This window comes from Perognathus longimembris, chromosome 3 (genome assembly GCF_023159225.1).
Source record: "Perognathus longimembris pacificus isolate PPM17 chromosome 3, ASM2315922v1, whole genome shotgun sequence".
NCBI lineage: Eukaryota > Metazoa > Chordata > Mammalia > Rodentia > Heteromyidae > Perognathus > Perognathus longimembris.
In genome coordinates, this window is record NC_063163.1 from 68,195,097 (window position 1) to 68,220,368 (window position 25,272).

The 25,272-nt window shown below is 56.4% G+C and overlaps 1 protein-coding gene across 22 annotated transcripts in view; it reads left to right on the plus strand.

Moving 5' to 3' along the window:
- The first annotated feature begins 274 nt into the window (after window positions 1–274).
- Celf5 (CUGBP Elav-like family member 5) overlaps window positions 275–25,272 on the plus strand; it is a 31,867-nt gene continuing 6,869 nt past the window's right edge. For 4 of the 22 annotated variants that reach the window (XM_048342027.1, XM_048342030.1, XM_048342034.1 and 1 more), the window contains exons 1-9: window positions 389–533; window positions 10,293–10,375; window positions 16,687–16,752; window positions 18,108–18,255; window positions 20,301–20,380; window positions 21,815–21,961; window positions 22,657–22,798; window positions 22,886–23,029; window positions 25,060–25,143. In XM_048342027.1, the coding sequence (XP_048197984.1) occupies window positions 389–533; window positions 10,293–10,375; window positions 16,687–16,752; window positions 18,108–18,255; window positions 20,301–20,380; window positions 21,815–21,961; window positions 22,657–22,798; window positions 22,886–23,029; window positions 25,060–25,143 (1,039 nt within the window). Of the gene's footprint in view, window positions 534–10,292; window positions 10,376–16,686; window positions 16,753–18,107; window positions 18,256–20,300; window positions 20,385–21,044; window positions 21,059–21,814; window positions 21,962–22,656; window positions 22,799–22,885; window positions 23,030–25,059; window positions 25,153–25,272 lie in introns of all 22 variants that reach the window. The other 18 variants (XM_048342029.1, XM_048342033.1, XM_048342037.1 and 15 more) reach the window with 9 other exon arrangements.

The following is a 25,272-nucleotide window of genomic DNA, read 5'->3' on the forward strand; positions in this document are numbered from 1 at the left end:
CCGCTCCGCCCCCCCGTCTCCCGCCTCGGTGTCCCGCGGGTCCCCGGGCCCCCCGCTCCGCCCCCCCGCCCCCCCGCCCCCGCCTCGGTGTCCCGAGGGCGGGCGCCAGGGCGGGCGCGCGGCTGCAGTGCGCGCGGCGGCCGCCGGGGGCCGCTGTGGCGCCGCGGGCGGCGCGCGGGGCCGGCGGGCGGGCGGCGCGGGGCGGGCGGGGCGGGGCGGGGGCGGGGCGGGCGGGGCGGCGTCGCCCGCTGGTCCACCTCGGCCCGCGCCCGCCATGGCCCGCCTGACCGAGAGCGAGGCGCGCCGGCAGCAGCCCCAGCTCCTGCAGCCGCGGCCCTCGCCGGTGGGCGGCAGCGGGCCCGAGCCCCCCGGGGCGCAGCCCGACGGCATGAAGGACCTGGACGCCATCAAGCTGTTCGTGGGCCAGATCCCGCGCAACCTGGACGAGCAGGACCTGAAGCCTCTCTTCGAGCAGTTCGGCCGCATCTACGAGCTGACGGTGCTGAAGGACCCCTACACGGGCATGCACAAAGGTGGGCGCGCGCCCCGGCCCTCCCCGCCGCCGCCTCCCCTCCCCGCTCCCCCTCTCTGTCTCTCTCCCCCTCTCCCTCTCCCCCACTCACGCTCCCCGCTCCCCCTCTCCCCCGCTTCCCTTCTCCCTCTCTTTCTGTCTCCCTCTCTCTCTTTCTCTCTCCCTCTCTCTCTCCCTCTCTCTGCCTCCACCATCCTCTCTCCCTCCCGCCCTCCTCCTCATTCCCCTAGACCCCCACCCCTCCCTCCTTCCCTCCCTCCCTCCCTCCCTCCTCGCCCACTCCTTCCTGCCCCAGTGCTGGCAGCCTCCTGGACACCCTCACCCTCCCTGTCCCCCACCCCACAGCCCCCCCACTCGCCCGCCGCCCCCCAAGGCCCCGCTGGGGGCCCCGGGGAAGTTTGAGCCTCTGGACTCCATCGCTGGGGTCATCGTTTCACAAAGCCGGGCCTGCGGCGGGCAGCTCCGGCCTGGCCTCCCCGGGCGACCCGGACACCCAGGACGCGGGCGGTCGGTAACTACAAAGGGATTCGGGGTGGGGGGCCCCAGGATGGGCCAGCCTGGGGCAGGGGGTGACAGGCTCCCGCTCGGCCTCGGTCCCTGGGAAACAGGGGTCCCCCTCCATCTGTGTTCCTGCCCCCCCTCCCCAGCGCCCACCTTTGGCTCAAGTTCGACCTGGCCGAGCCTGTGGCGCTGTGTTGGGGTCTGAGGCCAAGACAATAACCGGGAGTCGCTCCTCCTGGGGCGGCCGGGGAGGAGGCGGGGGCGTGGGCGGCCTCTGCCAGCCAGGTGGGTGGGTGGGGAGGCCTGGCCGCCGCCCCCTTTCAGCTTGCCCCTCTCTCCCTCCCTCCAGGGAGGGGGTGACAGGTGACCGTGTCTCCCATGGTGGCCCAGGGTCTGAGATTCCGTGGCAAGCTCTCCCTGTCAGATGGTGGGGGTGGGGACCAGAAAGGCTAATGCTGGCCATATCCCAGTCCCCCTCTTCCAGAAAGACCCTGGATGGGGTCTTAGAGATGCACCGAGGTCTGTGACCCTCTCAGACCCCGTTTGTGTCCATGCCACCCCACCCCCTTCCCACTTTGATGCATGCTGAGCATGAATACAGGTTTGTTGAGTGAATGAATGAATAAATGAATGAATGTCAGGTTCACCTGGGTCAGCTGGGATGATCTCAGGCCTGTCACTTGGAGCCAGACCCTCCCAGCTGATACCTGGAGGGGCAGGGAAGCCCTCCTACCCCACCCTCCATTCATTTTCTAAACCAACCATCAAAGGTGTGTGTGTGTGTGGGGGGTGGTTTTGAGAAATCTGAGTCCTGCCTGTAGCTAAGGAGAAAAGGGGGGCTCCTGGCCGGCCCCAAGTTAGGTTTGGGGGTATGGAACTGGCTGGAGTGCTTGACTCAACCTCAATCCTCTGATTTTTACCAAAACACCCAGTTCTAGACAGATTCCTGTAAGAATGGGGGGCTGTCCACTGTCCCCCCCCAAACACTGTGTGCAAGGCAGTGGGTGCTGCACTCGCTCCTTCTCTCACTTAAAAAATCTTGGGTGTTGGGGGGAAGTGTGGGCCAGAGAGGCTGCTCCAGCCTCAGCCTCCCTGGTGATGTGGAAGCAGGCTTGCATGGAGAATGTGGGGGTCCAGGAGTGCCTGGGGGGCTTTCGGCATGCAGGATCTCTCCTTAGGGATGAAAATGGAGAAGCAGGTGTCCACGAGTGGTGACAGGTACCGTCTGTGGTGTAGGAGTTCTTGGTCAGTCCTGCCCCAAGGAATGAGGGGGTTTCCAAAATGGGCCTGATCTCCCCCATTCCCACGAGGCCATGGGTCTTTGGCTTGTGGAGCAAACCGAAGACAGGGGTGCGTGCAGGGTCAGGAGCTCTGGCCAGCACTTGAGCCCGAGGCTCAGCTATGTGACTCCGGACCAGTGTGTGTCCCATTCTGGGCTGCAGCCAGGCGCCTCATCCAGCCCTTGGCTCCGTGTCAACAGGGTGCTTGCAGGGCATCCCAGAGCTATGGGAAGGGTGTGTGCCTGTTGGGTTTTCAGGATGGGGGAGATGGAAGGAATCCTTTCTACAGGCAAGAGTGTGTTCACGAGGCTGGAATAGCCGAGGCTTGGGGTCTGCACAGGTTGGGTGCCGGGGATGGAGAGGGGTCCACATGGGGGGATCCACTGTGGGGGCAAAGCTTCCCTCCGACGTCACCCAGACATCTGTCACTGGCGGATGTGGGGCGTCATCGTTAGCCTGCTTATACCATCTGATTCTTCACTTGGGGGACATTCAGTCCTTCATGGGTGGTGGTGGTGAGGAATTCCATGGGTGGGTACATTTCAGGGAAACTGAGGCCCAAATGGGGATCATACTTATCCCAAGTCCAACCAGAGCTAGGCACCTCCCTCCATCCCTTAGGCCTGGGGAACGGGTGTGTTTCAGTTGGGCAGAGGAGCCACAGGTCCCCCCTGAGCTGAAGGGGGATCCCAAAGATGGCATTGGTAGAGGAGGCAGCCACAGCCACAATGGGTGACAGAGGACCACACCCGGACCCCTCCTCCGCATCTCTGCCTCACCCAGAGAGTGGGGGTGCCTCCCTGGGATTCCCCCACACCAGCCCCAGGACTTCCCAACTCCAGCCAGGGGCTCTCAGGCCCAGGGCTGGGGCTCCTCCACGCAGCCCGCCTCGGGCCCCTCCTTTGGGGTAAGGGTGGGGGACGGGGGTGGGGGGTGCAGCCTCTGGGGATGGGGCTGCATATTAACGCCTGGGAAGGTCTCGCGTGGGGCAGGCGCCCGGGCGGGGAGGGGGTTATGCTAATCGCGGGTGCATTTGCATGCTAATGACAATATTTGTCTTAGAGCCGAGAGGTTGAGCGCGGGCCGGTACAGCGGCGGGGGCCTGGCCTGCGGTTGCCATGGGAACGGCAGCCGCGAGCCCGGCAGGAGGCGAGTGATGCGGGTGCGACTCCCGCCCCGGGTGGGGGGGGGGGAACGGGCCTGGCAGGGGGCTGGGGAGAGGGAGACATGGGGGGGGGGAGGCACTGGGCTCTCCGTGGTGGCACCGTTGGGGGGCGGGGGAGCTTGGACAGTCCTCCCTGGATGGGCAAGGCTCCACAGCTTGTACGGGATGACCCCTGGCTGTGGCGGCTCTGTGCCTCAGTTTCCCCAGCCACCTTTGACGATGTAGCCTCTGATGGGTTGAGTCCTGGATGTCTATAAAGCCCTTGGGGGGTATGGCCCGTGCCTGGCCACTCACAGCCGGACTTTGGTGACCAAGCCAAGACCTGGGGAGAGGGGGAGGTATTGATGACAGCAAAGCCAACTTGTGCAAAGACCTAGGGGACACCAAATGGGAAATCTCGGCCTGGGGAAGGGAGGATGCGGCTTCGCTTCTGGCCTTTTTCTGTGATTAATTGGAGATAAGAGTCTCGTGGACTTCAGTGTCCTGGCTTCGAACCACGATCCTCAGATCTCAGTCTCCTGAGTAGCTAGGAGTGCAAGCGTGAGCCCCCAGTGCCTGGCATTTAGAGGAGGTATTGTGTCAGGGTTAGATCCAGAAGATTCTGACAGAGTCAGATTCCCTCTCCTCCACTGAGGCCGGGGCCATTGGGAGCACGCAGGAAAGCCCCATTCACTCATTCATTCCTGCATTCATTCCCTCACTCACCCATCCTTTTACTTATTCATTCACACATTAATTTATTCATTCACTCCCTTGCTCACTCATTCATTCGTTTATTCATTCCTGCATTCACTTCCTCATTTATCCATCCATTCATTCACTCTCTTATTCATTTGTTCATTCAACATTTCCCAAAGCCTTTGGAGTTTTGCTCTACCTATATGGAGCAAAGGAGATGAGAGGCCACATCTGGACTTGACACACCTTGCCCCAATGGTCAGGATGGGGTCAGAGAGAGGGGTACAGAGTTGAGGGGATGATATGAGTAAAACAGGGGCTCTGCCTGGGGAATCCCATGGCACGGAGGAGGAAGGAGTATTAGAGTGGGGCTTTGAAGGATGCATATGTGAGGTGGAGACAGCATTTCACTGATTTATTCATAGACACTCATGTTCATGAAACCCAGCTGTAAGTTCAGTGGTGTCTCTGACCAGTACTGAGTCCATGCAGCAGCACTCGCAGATGCTGGCCTGAGCTGGTGCTCTTTCCCAAGGGCAGCAGGGAGCCATGGGAGAGGCTGGCGTCCAGAGAGGGCAGCACCCAGCCCTGGGTCACACAGACCTGCTGTGACAGGGGAAGACAGGAAAGAGAACTTGAGCTCTGTGGTTGTGGAAGTGGAGGGCATCCAGGGAGGCTGGCCTTTGCTGGGCTTGGGCGTCGCTAAGGTCGGAGGGAGGAACTGCCAAGTATAGAGAACCGGACCTGCAGAACGTGCTGGTGGGGCAGGGCCACAGTCACCACCACACACCTGGCAGCTCAGGAGAGGCGGCGCTGCCTCTTCCCCAGCATTCTGACTGGGCATGTGGATGGGGTTCCACAAAGGCTGTAGGCTGATAGGTACCCAGGGGATGGAGGGATGACAGGTGCATGGTGGAGGCTGGGTGGATGGTGGATGGTTGGACGTACAAATGGATTGATGGATGGATGGGTGGGCGAGTGTGTGGGTGGACAGATGGGTTAATGGATGGGTAGATGTGTGGTTAGGTGGTGGGTGGGTGGACAGATGGATGGATGGATGGATGGGTGATTGATAGATGGGTGGATGGGTGCTTAGATGGATGGGTGGGCAGACAGATGAATGGACAGGTGGATGGGTGGACAGATGGATGAGTGTATGGATGGGTGGATGGATGGATGAGTGTATGGGTGGGTGGATGGATGGGTGGGTGGATGAGTGGATGGATGGATGGATGAGTGGATGGAATAGTGGATGGATGAGTGGATGGATGGGTGGGTGGATGAATGGATGGATGGGTAGATGAGTGGATGGATGGATGGGTGAATGGATGGATGGGTAGACGAGTGGATGGATGGATGAATGAGTGGATGGCTGGGTGGATGAGTGGATGGATGGATGAGTGGATGGAATAGTGGATGGATGAGTGGATGGATGGGTGGGTGGATGAGTGGATGGATGAGTGGATGGATGGATGGGTAAGTGGATGGATGGGTGGATGAGTGAATGGGTGGGTGAGTGGTTGGAGGCATGATGGGTGGATGAATGGATATGTGGGGGAGATTGGCGATGGCGGGTGGGTGGAGTAGAGGCAGGTGGGTGTCTCCCCAGGCTCACCCCCCCCCCATGTCACCTGGTGCATGCGGCCTAGGCAGTCAGGTAGCCCTGATACCTGTGCTGCTCTCTGCCTGAGGGAACTTGCACATGTAATTGCCTGTGTTCCGAGCCTCTGTCACTGTGGTGGACAGTGAGGAGTGTGGATAGCTGTCTTGCTGGAGTGGCTGTAACACTTACAGGAGCTCTCAGTGGCATAGTTTATCAATGGAAACATTTCTGTATATGCTGGTACTGGGACTTGAACTCAGAACTTTGTGCTTCCGTTTAGCCTTCTTGGCTAACACTCTACTATGCTATACCTGCAGCCTGGCTTTTTGCTGGTTGACTGGCAATAGGGCTGCACAGACTTTCCTGCCCGGGCTGGCTTTGAACACCTATTCTTCAGGTCTCAGCCCCCAGAGTAGTTAGAATTAACATGTATAAGCCAACAATGCCCAGCTAAATATATGAATTTAATAGCTATATGTAGCCGTGAACAAAATAATTCAAGATGTGAACTGGGAAAGATGACAATGCGATTTGGTCAGTCAAAGATGCGCTTTGTGACGATGTGACATTTGGGATGAGTACGGAAATGACAGATGGGAAGACAGCTGCTCTAAAGCCAGTGGGAAGGCATTTGAGCTAGAGGGCATGGCCTGTGCAAAGGCCCTGGGGCAGAATGAAGCCTGGCCTGTTGGAGGGGCATTGAGGAGTTTGTGGCTGGTAGAGAGGAAGTAAGGGGTAGTGAGGGAGGAGAGAGGTAGGGAAGGGGCATGGCAGGTTTTTCAGGGCCCTGTGGGCTTCCAGGTGGACTTGACTTTGGCTTGGTGGGGCTGGGAGTCAGGGAGGGCTCCCCACCAAGGAAATGGTGGTTTCAAAGGTGACCAGTGAGAGTGTGGGGTGTGGTTGAAGTCAGAGCCTGACTGGGGCCACAGACTTCTGGGGAAGGGACGGAAGGTCAGATTTATCACCCAAGTCTTCTGGGTTTTCCCACCATTTTAAATTAAATGAAATTAAAATTATTTTGTGGTATGGGATTTGAATTCAGGGCCTAGGGCTTGGTAGACAGGTATTCTATCCCCTTAGCCCTGTCCTTTCTGCTTGAGCCCCACCCTCATTGATTGAGTGCTGCCTCTCCCACTTAAGTCACGCCCCCAATTTGGTTGTTTTTTCAGAAAAAGTGCTTACTTTGTACCCATGTATGCCCTGATCTCCTCTTCCCTGTGGTGTGATTGTTGGCATGAGTTCCATCTGGCCCCTCAGGGGCTCAGAGACCCCATCCAGTGACTCATTTTACCATGCAGATCTGACACTTGGTGTCTAGATGAGAGTGCAGTCATTTCAAGAATACTTTTTAGACAGGTGCCAGGGGCTCAGGCCTGTCATCTTAGCTGCTCAGGAGGCTGAGATCTGAGGATCACATTTTGAAGCCAGCCTGGGCAGAAAAGTCTGCGAGACTCTTATCTCCAATGAACTATTCAAAAATCAGAAGTGGAGCTGTGGCTCAAGTGGTAGAGCATCAGCCTTGAGCAAAAAAGCTCAGGGACAGCACCCAGGCCCTGAGTTCAATCCCTACAATCGACCCCCCCCCAAAAAAAATCAAACCAAAAACAACTGTCTCTCAGCTTTACACCCCACCTTGAGTCTCAGCCTCCTGAGTAGCTGTAGGTCTGTGCCCAGCCAAAATGTCCCCATTGCATGAGGTGCCTCTATTGGGTCTTGCTATGTCACACTGGTTTCCTCTAGAAGGATCCCTTTTTCTTGTTTTGTCAATTGTGGGGCTTGAACTCAGGGCCTGGGCACTGACCCTGAGCTCTTTTGAGCCACAGTGCCATTCCAATTTTTGAGTGGTTCATTGGGGATAAGAATCTCATAGAGATTTTCCTGCCCTGGCTGGCTTTGAACCGTGATCCTCCAATCTCAGCCTTCTGAGTAGCTAGGATGACAGGCCTGAGCTACGGGTGCCTGGCTTGGACCCCTTTTCTAAACCCACCTCCATTCCGAGGTTCAGGACTTCAAATAGCTTTCATAGACCCACACGCTAAGGCGGTGTGTATTTGGGACAAGGCCCATGTTCTTCCTGAAGGAGACCATGAAAGCTGAGAGGAAGAACTATGGGAGGCGCTTCAGCACCACGGACAGCGGCCCCGGCTGCAATACAATCAGGGGTCTTTTTTCTTTCTCTCAAGCAAAGCTCCCAACCCTGGGGTGGAAGCTCTCTCAACGCGGCTGGAGGTGGAGCGGGGGAAGGGGACCACGACCACTCTCCTGTGCTCAGCCCCCACCCCCACATGTCCCAAACACGGGACTCCACAGGCAAAACAAGACCAGGCAAGAAAGACAGCCATCTAGCTTAACAGCCTGGTTTCTTGCCAGTTGTGGCTGGTTTCTCTCCGGCCTTAAGCTAATTGTCCTTGTATAATTCCTCCCCACCCCCCGAAGGAATCGTTGGGCAGGGATGGCAAAAATGTAGAAAGGAGATTTCTCAAAGAGAGAATACAGGAGCATGACACATATGGGCTCCTGGGGCCCCTGTCTGCCTGTCGTCTTACCTCAATCTTGTGATTGAGAGGATCGCAGCTCCAGGCCAGGCCCGGCAGAAGCGTCTACGAGACAGACTCCATCTCAACAGAAGAAGCTGGGCTGGGTGGCGTGTACCTGCCATCCGAGTTCAGACAGGAAGTGTAAAATAGGCAGATCCCAGTCCAGGCACTCCAGCCAGGTAAAAAGCAAGACTATCTCTCAGAAGTAACACAGGGCTGGGGATATGGCCTAGTGGCCAGAAGTGGCGCTGTGGCGCAAAAAGAAGCCAGGGACAGTGCCCAGGCCCTGAGTCCAAGCCCCAGGACTGGCCAAGAAAACAAACAAACAAACAAAAACACCAAGAAGTAACACAGTGCCCAAAGAAAAGGCCCGAGGTTGGGCTTAGTGGTAGAGTACCTGCCTAGCAAGCAGGGGCCCTGAGGGCAAACCGCCAGTACCACCAACAGTGAGAGACCAACCACACTTGGGAGAAGATGCCTCCCATGCCTTTGTGCATTGGTCCTTTCCTTTGGGGCCTCTCTTGCCTTGCTTTTCTGTCTCTTTTTAAGGTTTTATTTTTTCCTTTATTTTTTTTTTTTCCAATGCTTGGCACGAACCCAGCCCCCCTACCCCCCTCACTCCCTCACTCTTTTTTTTTTTTGGCCAGTCCTGGGGCTTGGACTCAGGGCCTGAGCACTGTCCCTGGCTTCTTTTTGCTCAAGGCTAGCACTCTGCCACTTGAGCCACAGCGCCACTTCTGGCCATTTTCTGTATATGTGGTGCTGGGGAATTGAACCCAGGGCCTCATGTATACGAGGCAAGCACTCTTGCCACTAGGCCATATCCCCAGCCCTACCCCCCTCACTCTAGAGTCTCACTCCCAAGCCCTAAGTGTCTCTCCTGACAGCCACGCCCACCTCGCGATGACATCCAATCAGAGCCTCGCTATGGACCACTCCAGGGATGGCCCCACCCCTTGCCTCTCATGATTGGCTTGTCCCTTTGCTACACTAACGCACGCCCTCTAGCTCCTCCCCCTGCCCCCCATGGCCTATTGATCCTGGGTTCCCACCCCAGCATCTCTTCAAGGGGAAAACTGAGGCTCGGAAAGGGGCAATGTCTGATCCAAGACCACAGTAGGCCAAACCCACTCATTCCTAGCACCTCCTTGGGATCCTGCTGCACTTCCTGGGCCAGTGGCACAGCTCAGTCCCCATCTCAGCCATCTTCCCATTGCCCACCGAGGTAATGAAAAGCCAACCAGCTTCCCAATCCCCTGCTTTGGGGTGTGAACGCATGGGGGGAAGGGCTGCACCCCTGCTGCTATCCTCTCTCCTCCCCTCCTCGCCCCCACCCCGTGTGTGCGGGTTCTGGGGCTTGAACCAAGGGCCTGGACGCTCTCCCTGAGCTTTTTTGCTCAAGGCTAGTGCTCTACCACTTGAGCCACAGCGCCACTTCCAGCTGTGTGTGTGTGTGTGTGTGTGTGTGTGTGTGTGTGTGTGTGTTTCATTGGAGATAAGAGTCTCATGGACTTTCCTGCCTGGGCCAGCTTCGAACTAAGATCCTCAGATCTCAGCCTCCCAACTAGCTGGGATAGCAGGTGTGAGCCATCTGTACATTCATGTGACAATATTAAATACATATGCAGTGATGAGCAGCCGTCCTCATCGCCAGAAACCTGGTCCCCATGAAACTCCAGCTCCTACATCCTTCCTGCCTCAGGCCCCCACAAATCCACTTCCTGTCTCTGGATGCCCATGGTAGACATTTCCTGTCAGTGGAGTTACACACTGTAGCCTTTTGTGTCCACTTTTCTCACTGAGCTAAGGCAGCCTTAGAAGGTCCCTCCATGCTGTAGCATGAGTCACAGCCTTGTGCTAGTTCCTGGCCAAGTAATATTTCAGTACCATGCTGTGTGTCTGCTTATCCATCTGTGGACCCTGGGATTGTGCGTACCTTTGGGATACTGTGCACATGGGGCTTCCCCCCCCTCACCCTGTTTCTCTCCCCCTCCAGGCTGTGCCTTCCTCACCTATTGTGCCAGGGATTCTGCCATCAAAGCTCAGACCGCCCTGCACGAACAGAAGACCTTGCCCGGGGTGAGTCCTGTGTGGTGTCTGGGGACTGAGAAAGGGGGTGGCTTACAGCCTGGGGCCTAGCATTTCCCGTGAGGTCCATGTGCTCCTGACTGAGGAGATAGAAAAAGTCAGGATTGGGATGAGCATTCTTTGTCTTCTGCACACCCTGCTCGCTCATTCACATGAGAGTGCGTGTGCATGGTCATGCCAGTTGTCTACCGCACAAGTGGACCTGGTCAACATGCATCCTAAAGGGTGAGGAAGCATGAACAGGAAGAGGGCACAGCTGTTTCTGCAAAGGCCCTGGGGCAGGATGGAGCCTGGCATGTTATAGGGATGATGAGGGGGTCTGTGTGGCTGGAGTAATTTTGCTGGAGATGAAATCTGGAAGACTTTTCTGCCCAGGCTGGCAGAAACTGTGATCCTCCAGATCTCAGCTTCGTGAGTAAGCTAGGATTATACATGTGAGCCACTGGTGCCCAACGTCCTATTCCGTCTTTGGGTGGGCAGGTCCCTGCCCCCAATTGATGGGTGGCATTGTGCCAGCTGAGCCCGCCTTACCCAGGGAATGCTTTTTGATAGAAATTGAAGGAAGCGTTGTTATCTGGGCTCCCTGCCAGTGAGCTTCTGGGATTTCCTCATGATGGTGATCCAAATGGCAGAACCTCTCTGATTTCCTAGGAGAGGTGAGCAGGTCAGGGGTGGGGCTCTAGAGAAGGTGTTTTTGAAGGAAGGTCTGGCTGCTCAGATAATCTGATCTTGGTCTGGGAATGTGGTTCAGTGGTAGAGCACTTGCCTAGCATGCATGAAGCTCTAGATTTGATTCCTTTGTACCACATACACAGAAAAAGCCGTAAGTGGTTCTGTGGCTCAAGTGGTAGAGGGCTAGCCTTGAGCAAAAAGAAGCTCAGGGACAGTCTCAGGCCCCAACTTCAAGCCCCAGGACTGGCACAAAAATAAAAAAAAGAGAGAGAGAAAGAAAGAAAATGTGATCTTTCTAAGGAACTTGAAACTGATGCAGCCGTTGGTTTCCTGTGACTATGATGACCTCCAAAGCTGGGAATGGAGGGAGGTGTTGGGAGCACTCACCATCCTCTAGGTCTAAGGGCACGGCGCTGGCATTGGCCTGGCTCCGATGAGTTCTTCATGGGATGGCAGTGGGGCGGGATATCCTGATGGCAGGAGAATGGGAAGCAGGGAGCCAGCAGGAGCGGAGGGGGCAGTCCTCCTCTTTCTGTAACCACTCAGCTTTCTGCTTCACAAGAGATATGTTAATGCCTCTAAGGACATGCCCCCAGAGACACCAACACCTCCCATGGGCCTTGCAGTAAGAAGCCCTCACCACAATGAGTACTAAGCTTCTGACACATGAGCCTCGTGGTCTTACCACACCATCCATCCGTCCATCCACTCATCCTTCCATCCATCACCCATCCATCATCTACCTACTCCATCACCCATCCATCCATCCATGCGTCCTTCATCTATCCACCCACACAGCCATCCATCCACCCATCCAGCCAGCCCTTCACCCGCTTATCCATTCTGGTCCCCAGTGTGAAGCTCCAGGAGTGGGTGGAGGTCATGGATGCTACTCAGCTCCCTGCAGAGAATAGTCCACCCACCCCCACCCGGAGGGGACCTGCTTATGAGAAAAAGGAGAGAATGTTCTGGAACACTTCTTGAGGCCCCCCCCCCTTCAGATCCCCTATGCTTGAGCCACACCCCAGCCTTGAGCCAGGTGCCCTGCCACCAGGGCCACGCCCTGCGCCACTGGAGCTTGTCCCTAGCCTGCCTATTTATAGTAACAATTGTACTGAAATGCAACTTAAGATTCCATTACTGTGTAACATGTACCACACTGCAGATGCTAAATAGCCACCCTGTGGTGGTGGATACCATAGTAGACGGAGTCCTTCTAGAATGTTCTACTAGAGTATCATTAAGCTTCTCCTATAAATGGCCAGAGGGTAGATATTTTTAGCAGACCTCATGCGCCTGTAACCACTTAAAGTGTGGAAGTAGCCACAGAGAACACATAGAGGAGCAGACACAGCTATGTGCCCATAAAACTTTATTTACACACACACACACACAAAAATGTCAAGAGGAGTGCTAGTATGGAACCATGGGATATTTGCCCAGGTCTGTTCCAGACTAACAGCCAACCTTACTCGGATGGGACTGGCTTCTGCATATGCCGGCAGCCACAGGCCCTTTGTGCTTGCCAAACTTGGAATTGAGGCACGTAGCACTTGGAAACTGAGGGATTTTTATTTTGGTGGTTCCAGGATTTGAACTTAGGGCCTATACTTGCTCAGCTGATGCTCTTCCACTGGAGCCATGGCTCCAGCCTGACATTCTTTTGCTGGCTAATCAGGAGTCCCTGGCTTCCTTTTGCTCAAGGCTAGCACTCTGCCTTGAGCCACAGCGCCACTTCTGGACGTTTTCTGTATATGTGGTGCTGGGGAATCAAACCCAGGGCCTCATGTATACGAGGCAAGCTCTCTTGCCACTAGGCCATATCCCCAGCCCCTAAAACTAACTTTTTAACGTTACCTAGTTTTAAGCAATTTAAACTTAAACGAGCACACATGGATAACAGCTGCAGTATTGGACAGTACAGGTCTAGAATATTCTAGAATATAAAAGTCAGTTACTGTCTTGTACAGCACAGATCTCAGCTGTTTCTAGAGTGGATCTTGGACATTAGAGATCTAGAATGCCCCAGAAAGGGAAGTGGATACAGTGTGGGACAGTCTTGATCTACAGTGTTTTAGACTGGAAACCAATGCTATTTTGAACAGTAGATTTAGAATATTCTAGACTGGGTTGAGCCAGCCTCCATATAGAACAGCACAAATACAGATTCTAGAGTCTAGGACAGGAGACCAGCCTACTGGAGTGGGTATCTAGTTATGGGTCATTGGTCAATGACTACCACAGATCGAATCCCTAACCTAGATGGTGATGTGTGCTGCTGGAAATGACCGTGGAACGCACAGGAAGAGTCACCAGACCCAGTGACATAGTAGCTGTCTTAAGTCTGGGTCCACAAGCTCTGAATGCACCTAAAATCTAACTTTTCCTCATGCCAGCCACCGCGTCCACCCTTTGCCTCGGAGGCCAGGAGCGGTTATTTTCTTTATCAATCGTGAACACTGGGCCTGGGTACTGTCCCTGAGCTCTTCAGCTCAAGGCCAATGCTTTACCACTTGAGCCACAGCACCACTTCTGGTTTTCCGGTATTTCATTGGAGAGAAGAATCTCATGGAGGGCTGAGAACGTGACCTAGTGGCAGAGTGCTTGCCCAGCATACATAAAGCCCTGGGTTCGATTCCTTGGCACCACATATACAGAAAAAGCTGGAAGTGGCTCAAGTGATAGAGTGCTAATCTTGAGCAAAAAGAAGCCAGGGACAGTGCTCAGACCCTGAGTTCAAGCCCCAGGACTGGCAAAAAAAAGGTCTCATGGACTTTCCTGCCCAGGCTGGCTTTGAACCACCATCCTCAGATCTCAGCATCCTGAGTAGCTGGGATGACAGGCACGAGCCACGGGTGGCCAGGTGACCTTGTGTCGGGCTGCTGTGGGCCCTGTACTAGCCTTGAAGGGGAGCTGGGTAGCATTCAGAGCTGCAGAGGAGCTTGGTGGGTCTGGGTGCCAGACAGGAGCTGGGTTCGAGTCCAGCTGGGGGAGGAGGAAGGTGGTGGTGGGGAGGCTGGGCCACCTAAGATGGGGTCCACCGTATTTCCTTGCTCTCCCTGGCATCCCCTTTAGAGTTTTCCACAGGCATGATGATGTAAATCCAGGATTCAGAGGCTGCTTTGGGGTTTGTCTAGTGGAAATTCTTCCCACAGCCCCCGAGCCCTGCTGAGTGCCTCAGTTTCCCCATTTGTGACACAGATTACATACGAAGAAGACTCGCCCAGCAGGCTGAGAGCACGGCTAGGCCTGAGTCCCAGCTTCCCGGCAGGTGTCACCCCAGACCGTGCACACCATGGGGGTGGAGGAATAGCTGGAGGTCCTCACAGGACCCCAGGGCCGAAGGTGTGACGAGTGCGGCTTTTTCACGGGCTTTCTCCTGTCCCTTATTTCTGACCTTCCCAATGGTAAAAGAAAATGGGAATGAATGCTTCCATCCCATCATGTTGGAGATGCAGTGGATCTATGGTGAAAAGTTGTTTCCACCTCCCCACCAAACTCCTACTCCTACTTCAAAGCCCTCTAAAGATGTTTCACCTTCCTTCCGAGCCAGGATAAAGCTTGATTCTTCACTGTACTTGACGCCATTCCTGACCCCTCTCTGTCCCTCCCCCTCTGCCCCTCATCAGCAGATGAGCAGAGGTCTTCCCTGGGGCACAGAAATGACTCCACATGGGGCGCACCAGAAATGTTGAATAAATGCAAAGAGGAAGGAAGGGATGCGGCCCTGGGGAGCCCAGGGAAACTGGAGGGGAAAGGAGGGAGGGAGGGAGAGAGGGCACTCACAGAGGCCGGGATGGGACAGATGGAGAGAGGGAGCCGGAAGGAGGTGGGCAGGACCAGATGGGTAGGCAGGGGCTGGGGTGTGGGGAGACCCAGCACCCCGCCTGGGCTCCTCCTCCCGGCAGCAGCGGCGAGTGCGCGCGCCCGCCTGTGCGCCCCGGTGGGCGTTGGCACGTGGGTGCCAGCCGGGCGCACGTCTCTGGCCTCTGGGTAAGGCGGACGCGGGGCCGGCGGGCAGAGAGGGGGGACCATGGCCTGGAGAGGGAGGCTGCCCTGACCCCGTCACTCTAGACCACACCACCACCCTCCTCCTCCTACCGCAGGGGCACCGGAGGAGGAAGAGGTTCCCTCCCGGCAGGACGGGCGAGGTCCCAGCCCGCGGTGGAGAGGGGTGCGCGGCAGCGGGCTGGGGAGCAGGTGCCTCAGCCTTTAGGATGGAGCAGGGGGCGGGAGGGCTGGGTGATGGGGGGCAAATTCTCTCGCTGGGGCCGCCCCTCCCTCCTTCCTCCCCTCCCTCCTTCGGCTCATCCATCTCGAAAAGATTATATTTAAATATCTCTTTTGTGCAAGGCAGGAGCTGGGCTCGCCCCTAAGAGGCGGTTTCCATGGCAACAACAATTGCCAGCTTCCGTGTGGTGAATCAGCGTTGCCATGGAAACCCCATCCTCATCGGCCCAAGGTGCTGGGGAGGGGGGCGGGAGGAGGTGAGGGCCAGCGGAGGCGGGGTGGGAGGGGCTGGGGGGCAGGGAGCTGGAGCTCGGCCCTCCCCCTGGTCCCCCCTCCTCTGGCCACTCCACTCCAGAAGTGGTCTCAAGTGGTTCACACAGCTCCCCCCTCCTACCTGCCTGTGGACCAGGGGCTGGGTGGGGGAAGGGATAGGAGGGTGGGGCCAGAAAGAGGAGGGGCCCAGGGGAAGAGGGGGCCTGGGGAGGGGGAGGGGCGTCTAAGAGTGGGGTTCGCAGCCAAGTGAAGGCGTTGTGGGAGGAGGAGGCTGTGGGGGCCCAACGAGGGAAGAGGGTGGGGACAACTTGGGGAGTGGGTGGAAAGTTCCAGGCTTCAGCGCAGTGAACTTTGGCCCAGTATGCCTCCCCTGGGCTTTGACTTGGACCTCCATCGAAGTGACCCTGTGTCTGAAGCCCGGGGGATGGGGTGCAGGGGGAGGGGGCAGGTGTGCTCTGATCCAGAGTGCTGGCTGCGTGCCTTCCCTGTGCCGGGCTCCAGAGTGGGCGTGATGGGCAGTTCACGGGAGCCCCAGGGCTGAGTGGGTGCCCACACCCGTTCCCCCGTGCTCTGATCTGGGAGGACTGGGTACTGTTGAGCTAGGTTTTGAAGGATGAATAGGAGTTTGCTCGAAGCTCCAAACTGAAAACAAACATTCTTCTCATCCATTCTCTGCTCTCCCCCTCGGCTCATCCCCAGGGCTGCACAGGTGATAGGCATAGGGGGAGGGGAAGATCCCAACATGTCCACTACTTGGGGTGAAGGGGGGTGCTGCTGGTCTGTCAGATGTGAGGGGCCCCTCTACCCAAAGTTGTGCCAGCGGTCTGAGTGTCAATCAGTTCCTGCCAAATAACAGTCCAGAGAGTCGTGTTTGGGATTCCCTGGATCAGTAAATACCATTTGGGACACTTTTTTTTTTTTTTTTTGCAAAGGGATCATTGTTGGGTTTTGAAGGTTAGCTAGGAGTTTCTCCTGTGGGTGGGAACTATGTGTTCTTTTGTTTGTGATGGCGTCTGAAGCAGGATTGGGATGGAGTGTGTGTGCTGTGCGGAGCTCAGGCAAAGCCCCTGGCCAGGCCCCCTTCCCAGCTGCCTATCCTGACCCCCACTCCCCCGCTCTCTCCACAGATGGCCCGGCCGATCCAGGTGAAGCCTGCGGACAGCGAGAGCCGAGGAGGTAGTTGCCATCTCTCCGTGGCCTCGGGCTGGGGGGCTGCTGGAAAATGGGGGGGGGTCACGTTGCCACCTTTCCAACCCTGTCCCCACCGGAGGCATGGTGGCCAGGCCTGGGGGTTGCACCCCCACCCAACTGCTCCTTCCAGACTTGGAAATACGCCCCTTTTTTTTGGAGGTGCAAAGAAGCTAGAGTCTTGGAGGTGGGGGGGGCTGAAGTGGCCTTCCCTGGGGGTGCATGTGTGCTTGTGTGTGTGCAGACCCCGGCTGGGATGGGTTTTTCCCCCCTGCATGCTCTGCGCATGAGCACTTGTGTGCGCGCAGCGCAGCTGCGTGCCCTGCCCGCACGTGGGCGTGGGTGTTCACGCACGTGTGTGCTTGGCTGTCGGAGGCTGGACTGTGGGCGGATGTACAAGCTGGGGGCCGGCCCCCTGTCTGCCTGGGGGCTGGATTATGTGTGAGGGTGCTTGCCTGTGCTTCCTTGTCTTGAGATTTTCAGAAGGGAGCCGAAGGAAGAGCCGTGGGGACAGGATGTGAAGGGAAGGTGGTGTGGGACACGACTGTTAGGACACCTGTGTATGTGTAGGAGCCCGGTAAAGCCCATCTTTGGAGTTGGGAGCGATTTTCTTTCTCTGGCTGCTTAATGTGCGACCGGGAGCGGAGAGGAGGTCTGTGTGCCCCGGAGCTGTCTTCCTCCCCTCCGCCCCATCTCTGCCCCCCCCCCCGCCCCCGTCTTCTCTGGCCCTCTGTCGGCCTATTGTCGCGCACTGCCCCAGCCTCCATCTCCTTTTTTCCCTGCCTCTGCCTCCCGCCCTCCCTCCCACCTCCGTGAGTGACAGCTGCCGGGAGCAGTTTCCATAGTAACGCAGCTCACCGGTCCCCGGGACGGAGCTGCCACCTCCGTGACTGCCGGGGCGCAGTGCGATTACCGAGGGCAGAGCTTCGGGGACTCCCCCGGGAGCGCCTCGGGCAGGCCCCAGCCGGACCCCGGACTCCACGGGCCCGGACAACTAGCTCCACGCCTCATCCTGAACCCCGCAGGCCCCGGAGAGCCCCCGCGCCCCACACCGCACTCCGAACCCCGCAGGCCCTGGGCAGCCCCCGCGCCCCACGCCGGGCCCCGAGCCCCGCAGGCCTGGTCAGCCCCTCGCGTCCCACGCTGAGCCCGGAGCCCGCAGGCCTGGGCAGGCGGCCGCGCCAGGCTCAGTCAGGACGCGGGCCCCGCGTGCGGGCAGGGTGGGAGCTGCGGGACAGGCCGCGGGCACAGGGGGCGCAGCGGGGATCCGGGCGCGGAGCGCGGGCGCCTCGGAGTCCGCCGGGCCCCGTCCATGCCCCGCCGGAGAGGAGGAATCCGGGAGGCCCGGGACGCGGCTGAGGTGGTGTCTCCGCCCCCAGGGGACCGGAAGCTGTTCGTGGGGATGCTGAACAAACAGCAGTCGGAGGAGGACGTGCTGAGGCTGTTCCAGCCCTTCGGGGTCATCGACGAGTGCACGGTGCTCCGGGGGCCCGACGGCAGCAGCAAAGGTGAGGGGCGGGGCGGGGCTTGTACGGACCGGCGTGGCTGACCGACCTGTGGCCTTGTTCTGGGGCGGGGCGGGGCGGCGGCGGGGCGTGGCCTGTTTGGGGCAGGGGCAGAATGTTGGGCCAGGGCCCAAATGGGCGGGGCCAAATGGGGAGGGTTCTAGGGGTTGTGGGTGGGGCCGGGGTAGAATTATAGGTACTGCACGGGCTGAGGGGGCGGGGCCTGTTGAGGGGCGGGGCAGAATTATGGGAATACAGGGAGGAGAATTATGAGGTTGTTCCGGGGGCTGTAGGAGGGACAATGCGAGCGAGCCCGCCTGGCCTGAGGATGGGCGGGGCCAAATATGAGGTTGTGGAAGGCGCAGTTCAGAGTGGGTGTGGCCTGTTGAGGGTGGGGGTAGAGTTGTGGGAGGGTTGTATTGAGAGTGGGTGTGGCCTGTTGAGGATGGGGTAGAGTTGTGGGAGGGTTATGAGTGGAGAGTGGGCGCGGCCTGATGAGGATGGGGGAGGGTTGTGATTGGAGTGTGGGTGTGGCCTGTTGAGGGTTGGGGTACAGTTGTGGGCGGGTTGTGAGTGGAGAGTGGACGTGGCCTGTCTAGAGACATAGAACAATTTTGTTTAGAGGTTGTGGAAGGGGCGGGCCTGGAGAAGGGGTGGGACCTATCAATGAGGTGAGCCCGAATTGTGGGACTGCCCTAGAGACTGTAGGTGGGACAGCGCTGGAGAGATTTCCTGGCCTGCTGAAGGAGCAGAATTATGGAATTGCTCCAAGGGGTATGGGAGAGGGGCTGGAGAGTGGGTGGGGCTAGAGGATAAGTGGGGGCCTTGCATTGGGAGGGGCTGGCAGGCTGGATGGGGTCTGGGAGGTTGACAGGTCTGGGGGGCTCAGGGAGTCCAAGACCTGACAAGTGGGTAGCAACAGGGAGGGACGCGTGAGGGCGGGGCTGGGCATGAAGAGGAGGGGCTAGAGGGAGGTGGGGTATTGTGGGGAAGGGGCCAGCCCCAGACAATGCTCGTAGGACACTCCATGGGCAGGGCCAATTCTGTGGGAAGGGTCTGGGTGGGCAGGGCCTGTCCGTGCTGGGGCCGGGCTGAGACCTGATTCTGCATCTGCCTGGGGCTCCCAGCGCCCCTCAGTGACTTGTCCATCTGACAGGGACAGAGAACTTTCGATCTAGAGCTGCCTGAACATCCAACAAGTGTTCCGTGTGGGGGTCTCCGTGGGTCTGGTGTTCTGTCTGCTTAGCTTACTCCTGTCTCTGCCTGTTCTTGTCTCACGGTCTCTATTTGCCAAACTTAAAAAAAAATGAGATATAATCTACTTGCCATAGCATTTAGCCTTCTAAAGTGTTCAATGAAGTGCGTTCTGGTCTGACAACCCAATTGTGCAGCCGTCTCTCATGGTCTAATTCCAGATTTCTCTCCACCGCTAAGCAGAGCGATTCGTCTTTATGTCTGGTCTCCGTTAGCCTGGCCTCTGTCCATATAGCCTGTGTCTGCTGAATTTGCCTGTGTCTGGGGGTCTCTGCATGTCTGCCTGTCTGTCCTGGTGTGGGGGTTTCTGATTGCTTTTCTGACTTTTCGGGTGGGCTCCCTTTGTATTTCTGCCTGACTCCCAAGAAGACTGTGTGTCTGCACATCTGTGGGGTGTGTGGTTTTAATCCTGCAAATATGACAACAGCCACCTTGTATGTTGTGCTGTCTGTGCTGGTGGGGTGATGCCTGGTGTCACAGCCCTTGTTCTGATTTGGGGACATATCTGCCCCTGGGACTCCATCTGCCCCATGCACAGTGTATTCTGTCTAGACAGCTCTTTGGTTGGTCTAGTGGGTGGGTGCCAGGCTGGGCATTTGTGGGGTGGCCACAGTTTTCCTTAACTCCCAGGCTGGTTGGCAGGGTCTGTCTGCCCTGGGTCAGCTTGCTTGTCCATCTGTGTCTGAATGCATAGCTGGCCATCCTCTTGTCCTCTCAAGGTATACCTCTGGCCATCCAGGGCTCCCCTGTTCCTGGAGCTGTCACTTCTCACCTCTGTCCTTCTCTTGGGGCAGGCTGTGCATTTGTAAAGTTCTCCTCCCACACCGAGGCTCAGGCAGCCATCCACGCCCTGCACGGCAGCCAGACCATGCCGGTGAGTGACAGCTGGGGCTGGAGGGCGCCAGCCCCTGATTCTTTTTTGGGACAGGACATGGAGGGGGCACAGAGTAGGGCCGGAAGGCATAATTCTGGCTGGGATGTGTGTGCGCAGGCATGGGACTGCTTGGTGTGCTATAGCAAATAGTGAAGGTGTGTGCTTGATGTGATCCCATGTGAATGTGTATACACAGTGTGATGAAAGACAAGAACAAAAGTCAAGGAAGAGTGATGACTGGAGGCCCAAGACCACAGGTTTTCTCCTAGGACAATAGGAAGCTATGGAAATTTTAAAGCAAAGGAGGGGGCAGGCCAGGTCTGTTGAAGATGTGTGTGTGTGTGTGTGTGTGTGTGTGTGTGTGTGTGTGTGTGTGAGTGAGTTCTGGGGTTTAAACTCGGGTGCTCGGATGCTGTCCCTGAGCTTGTTAGCTCAAAGCTAGCACTCTACCACTTTAGCCACAGCTCCGCTTCCAGCATTTTGTGTGTGTGTGATTAATTAGAGATAAGAGTCTTGTGGACTTTTGTGTCCAGGCTGGCTTTGAACTGTGATCCTCAGATCCCAGCTTCCTGATGAGCTCGGATGACAGGTCTGAGCCACTGTGCCTGGCTTGAAAATATTCTTATAGATCAAAGTGGGGAGGGTGAAGAGGGTCAACCAGGAGGCCTGGAGCTCCATGTAGAGGCTGAGCCCCAGTTAAGGATGGGGAGCATGTGGCCTGTTCTGAGACTTCATTAAGAGCTGTCTGAGGCTGGGAATGGGGCTTAATGGTAGAGTGCTTGCCTAGCATGCATGAAGCCCTGGGTTCGATTTCTCTACCACATACACAGAAAAGGCTGGAAGTGGTGCTGTGGCTCAAATGGTAGAGTGCTAGCCTTGAGCACATAGAGGCTCAGGGATAGAGCTCAGGAAGTTCAAGCCCCAAGATCGGCAAATGAAACAAAAAACAAAGAGCTGCCTGCTTGTGTTGTCATTTGGCAATACTGAGATTTGAACTTAGAGCCTCACCCTTTCTAAGCATATGCTCCTCTAGCCCTTTTCTGCTTTAGCTATTTTGCAGATATGGTCTTCTGAATCGTTTTTTTTCCCCCTTGGGGTTGGAGTTACAGACATGAGCCCCTATGCCTATCTTCTTTTATGAAATGGGTGCTTGCTAACTGTTTACCCAGACTGTCACAATCTTCCTCCTTTCTGGTTCCTGAGTAGCTGGGACTACAGACATGAGCCACTGCATCTGCCTTCCTGGCTCCTCAGCTTCTCCTAGCACACAGCCATGCTAGAGATGCTGATCCCTACCCTGCTGCTGCAAGAGTCCTAACTCTGTGAGCTGAGCACCTGCTCTGGGGGGTTGACAGCTCTGGGCCTGAGCTGGGAAGGTTCTGGGGGTCCCCAGAGTCCACTTACCTCCTCCTGGCCTTCCCTCCCTCCCTGCAGGGGGCCTCTTCCAGCCTGGTGGTCAAGTTTGCTGACACAGACAAGGAGAGGACACTCCGGCGCATGCAGCAGATGGTCGGTCAGCTGGGCATCCTGACACCATCCCTCACCCTGCCCTTCAGCCCGTACAGTGCCTACGCCCAGGCTGTGAGTGACCCCAGCGGCTGGGCTCTGGGTCCAGCAGGGCTGCTGAGACGATATTGGGTATCTGGCTCAGTCTTCCTCCCTCTGTTCTAGTGGGAAGGGCTTCTGTCTCCTACCAGATCTCTGTCACCTAGGATCCCGTCCTGATTGTGGCTGAGCCCTCAAATCCAGGCTGATTCTGAGCCTGTTTCCTGCCCTGTCCCCATGCCAATGCTAGTCCCTGCCCAACAACAGAACTTCACTCATAGGCTGCAACCCCAGCGCTGGGCACAACCTTGGGTTGTCTTGTTGATGCTCTACTGAGTCCTAATCACACATGAAGATCCAACCTTGAGCTAAGCTCAGATCCTGGCTGGCTGCAAATCTAGATTAGGTTCCATTCTGGCTAAGCCTCCAAATTCAGGGTAATCTCAAACAGATCTGATTTGGATGAGCCCCGATCCCAGGCTGACCCTCAACTTCCAACTGAGCCCTGATCCCAGGCTGAGTCTTCATTCCATATGGGTCCCTGATCCAAGTCTGAGCCTTGATCCCAGGCTGAGCCACAATTTGTGACTGGTCCTGAGTCCACCCTGACCCAAGATACCCAGCATGCACTTCCCTCACCCAAGTTACTAGAGATTAGACCTCTCCTCCGCCTGTGACCCAGGATCTGGGGGGCAGAGTGAGCTTGCTGACCACCGCCTTTTCACCCCTAGCTCATGCAGCAGCAGACCACGGTCTTGTCCACTTCTGGCAGCTACCTGAGCCCTGGTGTGGCCTTCTCACCCTGTCATATTCAGCAGATTGGCGCCGTCAGCCTTAATGGGCTGCCTGCCACCCCCATCGCTCCTGCCTCGGGTGAGTGGCTGGCAGGGGCCTGAGGGTGGGTGAGCAGAACCCCAGCCCCACTGTGGCTAAGGCTTCCTGACCCTTTCCCACCCTCAGGGCTGCACTCGCCGCCGCTGCTGGGCACTGCTGTCCCTGGCTTGGTGGCTCCCATCGCCAACGGTTTTGCCGGAGTGGTACCCTTCCCTGGTGGGCACCCCGCCCTCGAGACCGTGTATGCCAATGGCCTTGTGCCCTACCCAGGTAACTTGTGGTGGTGCTAGCCATGTAGGAGGGGGGCATGGGTGGGCATGGTGGCTCTGAAACCTCTAGTCCCTACCCTATGGTGCCCAGGGAACAGAAGAGGAGAGATCTGAGCTGTGTGCACAGCTGTATGCCAGCTGTGGTCAAGCAGATACCCAGTGCCGTATCCACCCGGTTCTGGGTTTCAATTTCACTTCAGTGATTCTCCATGGCTTTCTGTTTTTCCCTTTCCTTTCTTTGTTCTTTTCCTTCTTTTCTCTTCTTTGTCTTTTTTTTATTGTGCCAGTATTGGGGCTTGAACTCAGGGCTTCACACTCTCACTTAGCTTTTTTCACTCAAGTCTCACGTTCTACCACTTACGCTGCTCTTCCACTTCTATCTTCCTGGGTGGTTAGTTAGATATAAGTTTTTCTGCCTGGGCTGGCTTCAAACTGCGATGCTCAGACCTCTGCCTCCTGAGTAGATAGGCTTACAGCTGTGAGCCGCCAGTGCCCGGCTTCATGATTTATTTTTTGGAAGTACTGGGGTTTGAACTCAGGGCTTTGAGTTATTCCTCCAGCCCTGCTCACTCTTGTTATTGTTTATAAAGAGGCTCACTTTATATCTAGGTAGCCATGGACTGCAGTTCTTTTATGAAACCTTGCTGTGCCTGGCTTGTTGATTGAGATGGGATCTTGTGAACTTTTTCCATCTAGGCTGGCCTAGAACTGCAATCCTCTTGATCTCTGTCTCCTGAGTAGCTAGGATTACAGGTGGGAGTCACCTCATCCAGTTCCTTTAAATATCTGAGCTCTCATTTTCTCATTAAGGAAAGAGGACAAGTAGCATCAACTGCAGGGTAAATTAACTACTGACCGTAAAACCAGTATAAACTCTTTACAGCACAAGGACACAAGACAGGACTGTAAATCTTAGTTTCTTGTGGCTGCTACGTTGGAAGGTGTCATACCTCTTCATTCACACCTTTGTTCACTGAATGAATTCAGACCATGCTCTGAATTGAGCTTGACCCTGCTGTAATAAATTGGAGGCCCAATGTTTTTCTTTCCATAATTTTAGGACAAGCATCTTCTGCAACATGTGAATTGGGTCATTTTTATCATTGAGGAGGAGGAGTTGTTTTTTTCTTTCTTTGAACTCAGAGCCTGGGCGCTGTCTCTGAGCTGCTTTTGCTCAAAGCTAGCACTCTACCACTTGAGCCACAGAGCCACTTCCGGCTCTTTCTTTATGTAGTATTGAGGAATCAAACTTAGGACTTCATGCATGCTAGGCAAGCACTCTACCACTAAGCCATATTCCCAGCCCCTCTCCCTTTTTTTAATGGTTGAAAACTCGAGAGGGACATACCTTGTATGTCTTGCCAGTTTTTGCTTTATCGACACCTATGGGGTAACATGGTAGATGGCTACACTGCATCATCCAAGCCAGGAAATGAAATCAGACATGGTCGTTCACACCTGTAATCCCAGCAATCAGGAGGCAGAAGTAGGAAAATGTCAAGGTCCAGACAAACCTGGGCTACCTTGAGAGACCTTGCCTCAAGACTAAACAAAGGAAAACAGAAAATTGGCATTGGTATGGTACAGTAAATTCTAGAACTTATTTGAATTTCACTTAATTTTGCATGTCCCATTTTCTGTTATTCGTGTGTGTGTGTGTGTGTGTGTGTGTGACGGAGACTGGCACCACACCTCTCTGGTTTGGTGACCTGGGCAGTCCCTCCCCTCTTTTCCTAGTCAGAGTCAGAGGGTCTCGGCTGGAGAGCGGACCTAGGGGGCATCTGAAGTCTCTTTGGAGAAACCTGGCTCCCAATTCGACTCTTACCATTATTATTTTTTTGGCCCGAGTGGCCCTGTGAGGGGGAGGAGGAGTGACCCCTCTCAGCTTGCAAACAGGGTCAGACGCATTAAGGGTCGAACAGCGAAGTGAAACTGGGGGTGATGTTTGTGGATCTCCTTCCGTGTCTCGGTGGAGGTGGATGGATGACTTCTGCCGCCCAGCCCCACTCAGCCGCACTGTCTGCTCCGCAGCTCAGAGCCCCACCATGGCCGAGACTCTCCACCCTGCCTTCTCCGGAGTCCAGCAGTACACAGGTAGGGAGGCAGCCCGGCCACGCCCGCCAGGCCACGCCCCCTGGGGCTTCCTCATCCTGCCTTCAGCTGCCCAGGCCCTCCTCCTGCCCTTGGCCACGCCTACTTTGTACAACTCCCCCCCTCCCGCCACCCCCCCCCCCGTCCTTGTGC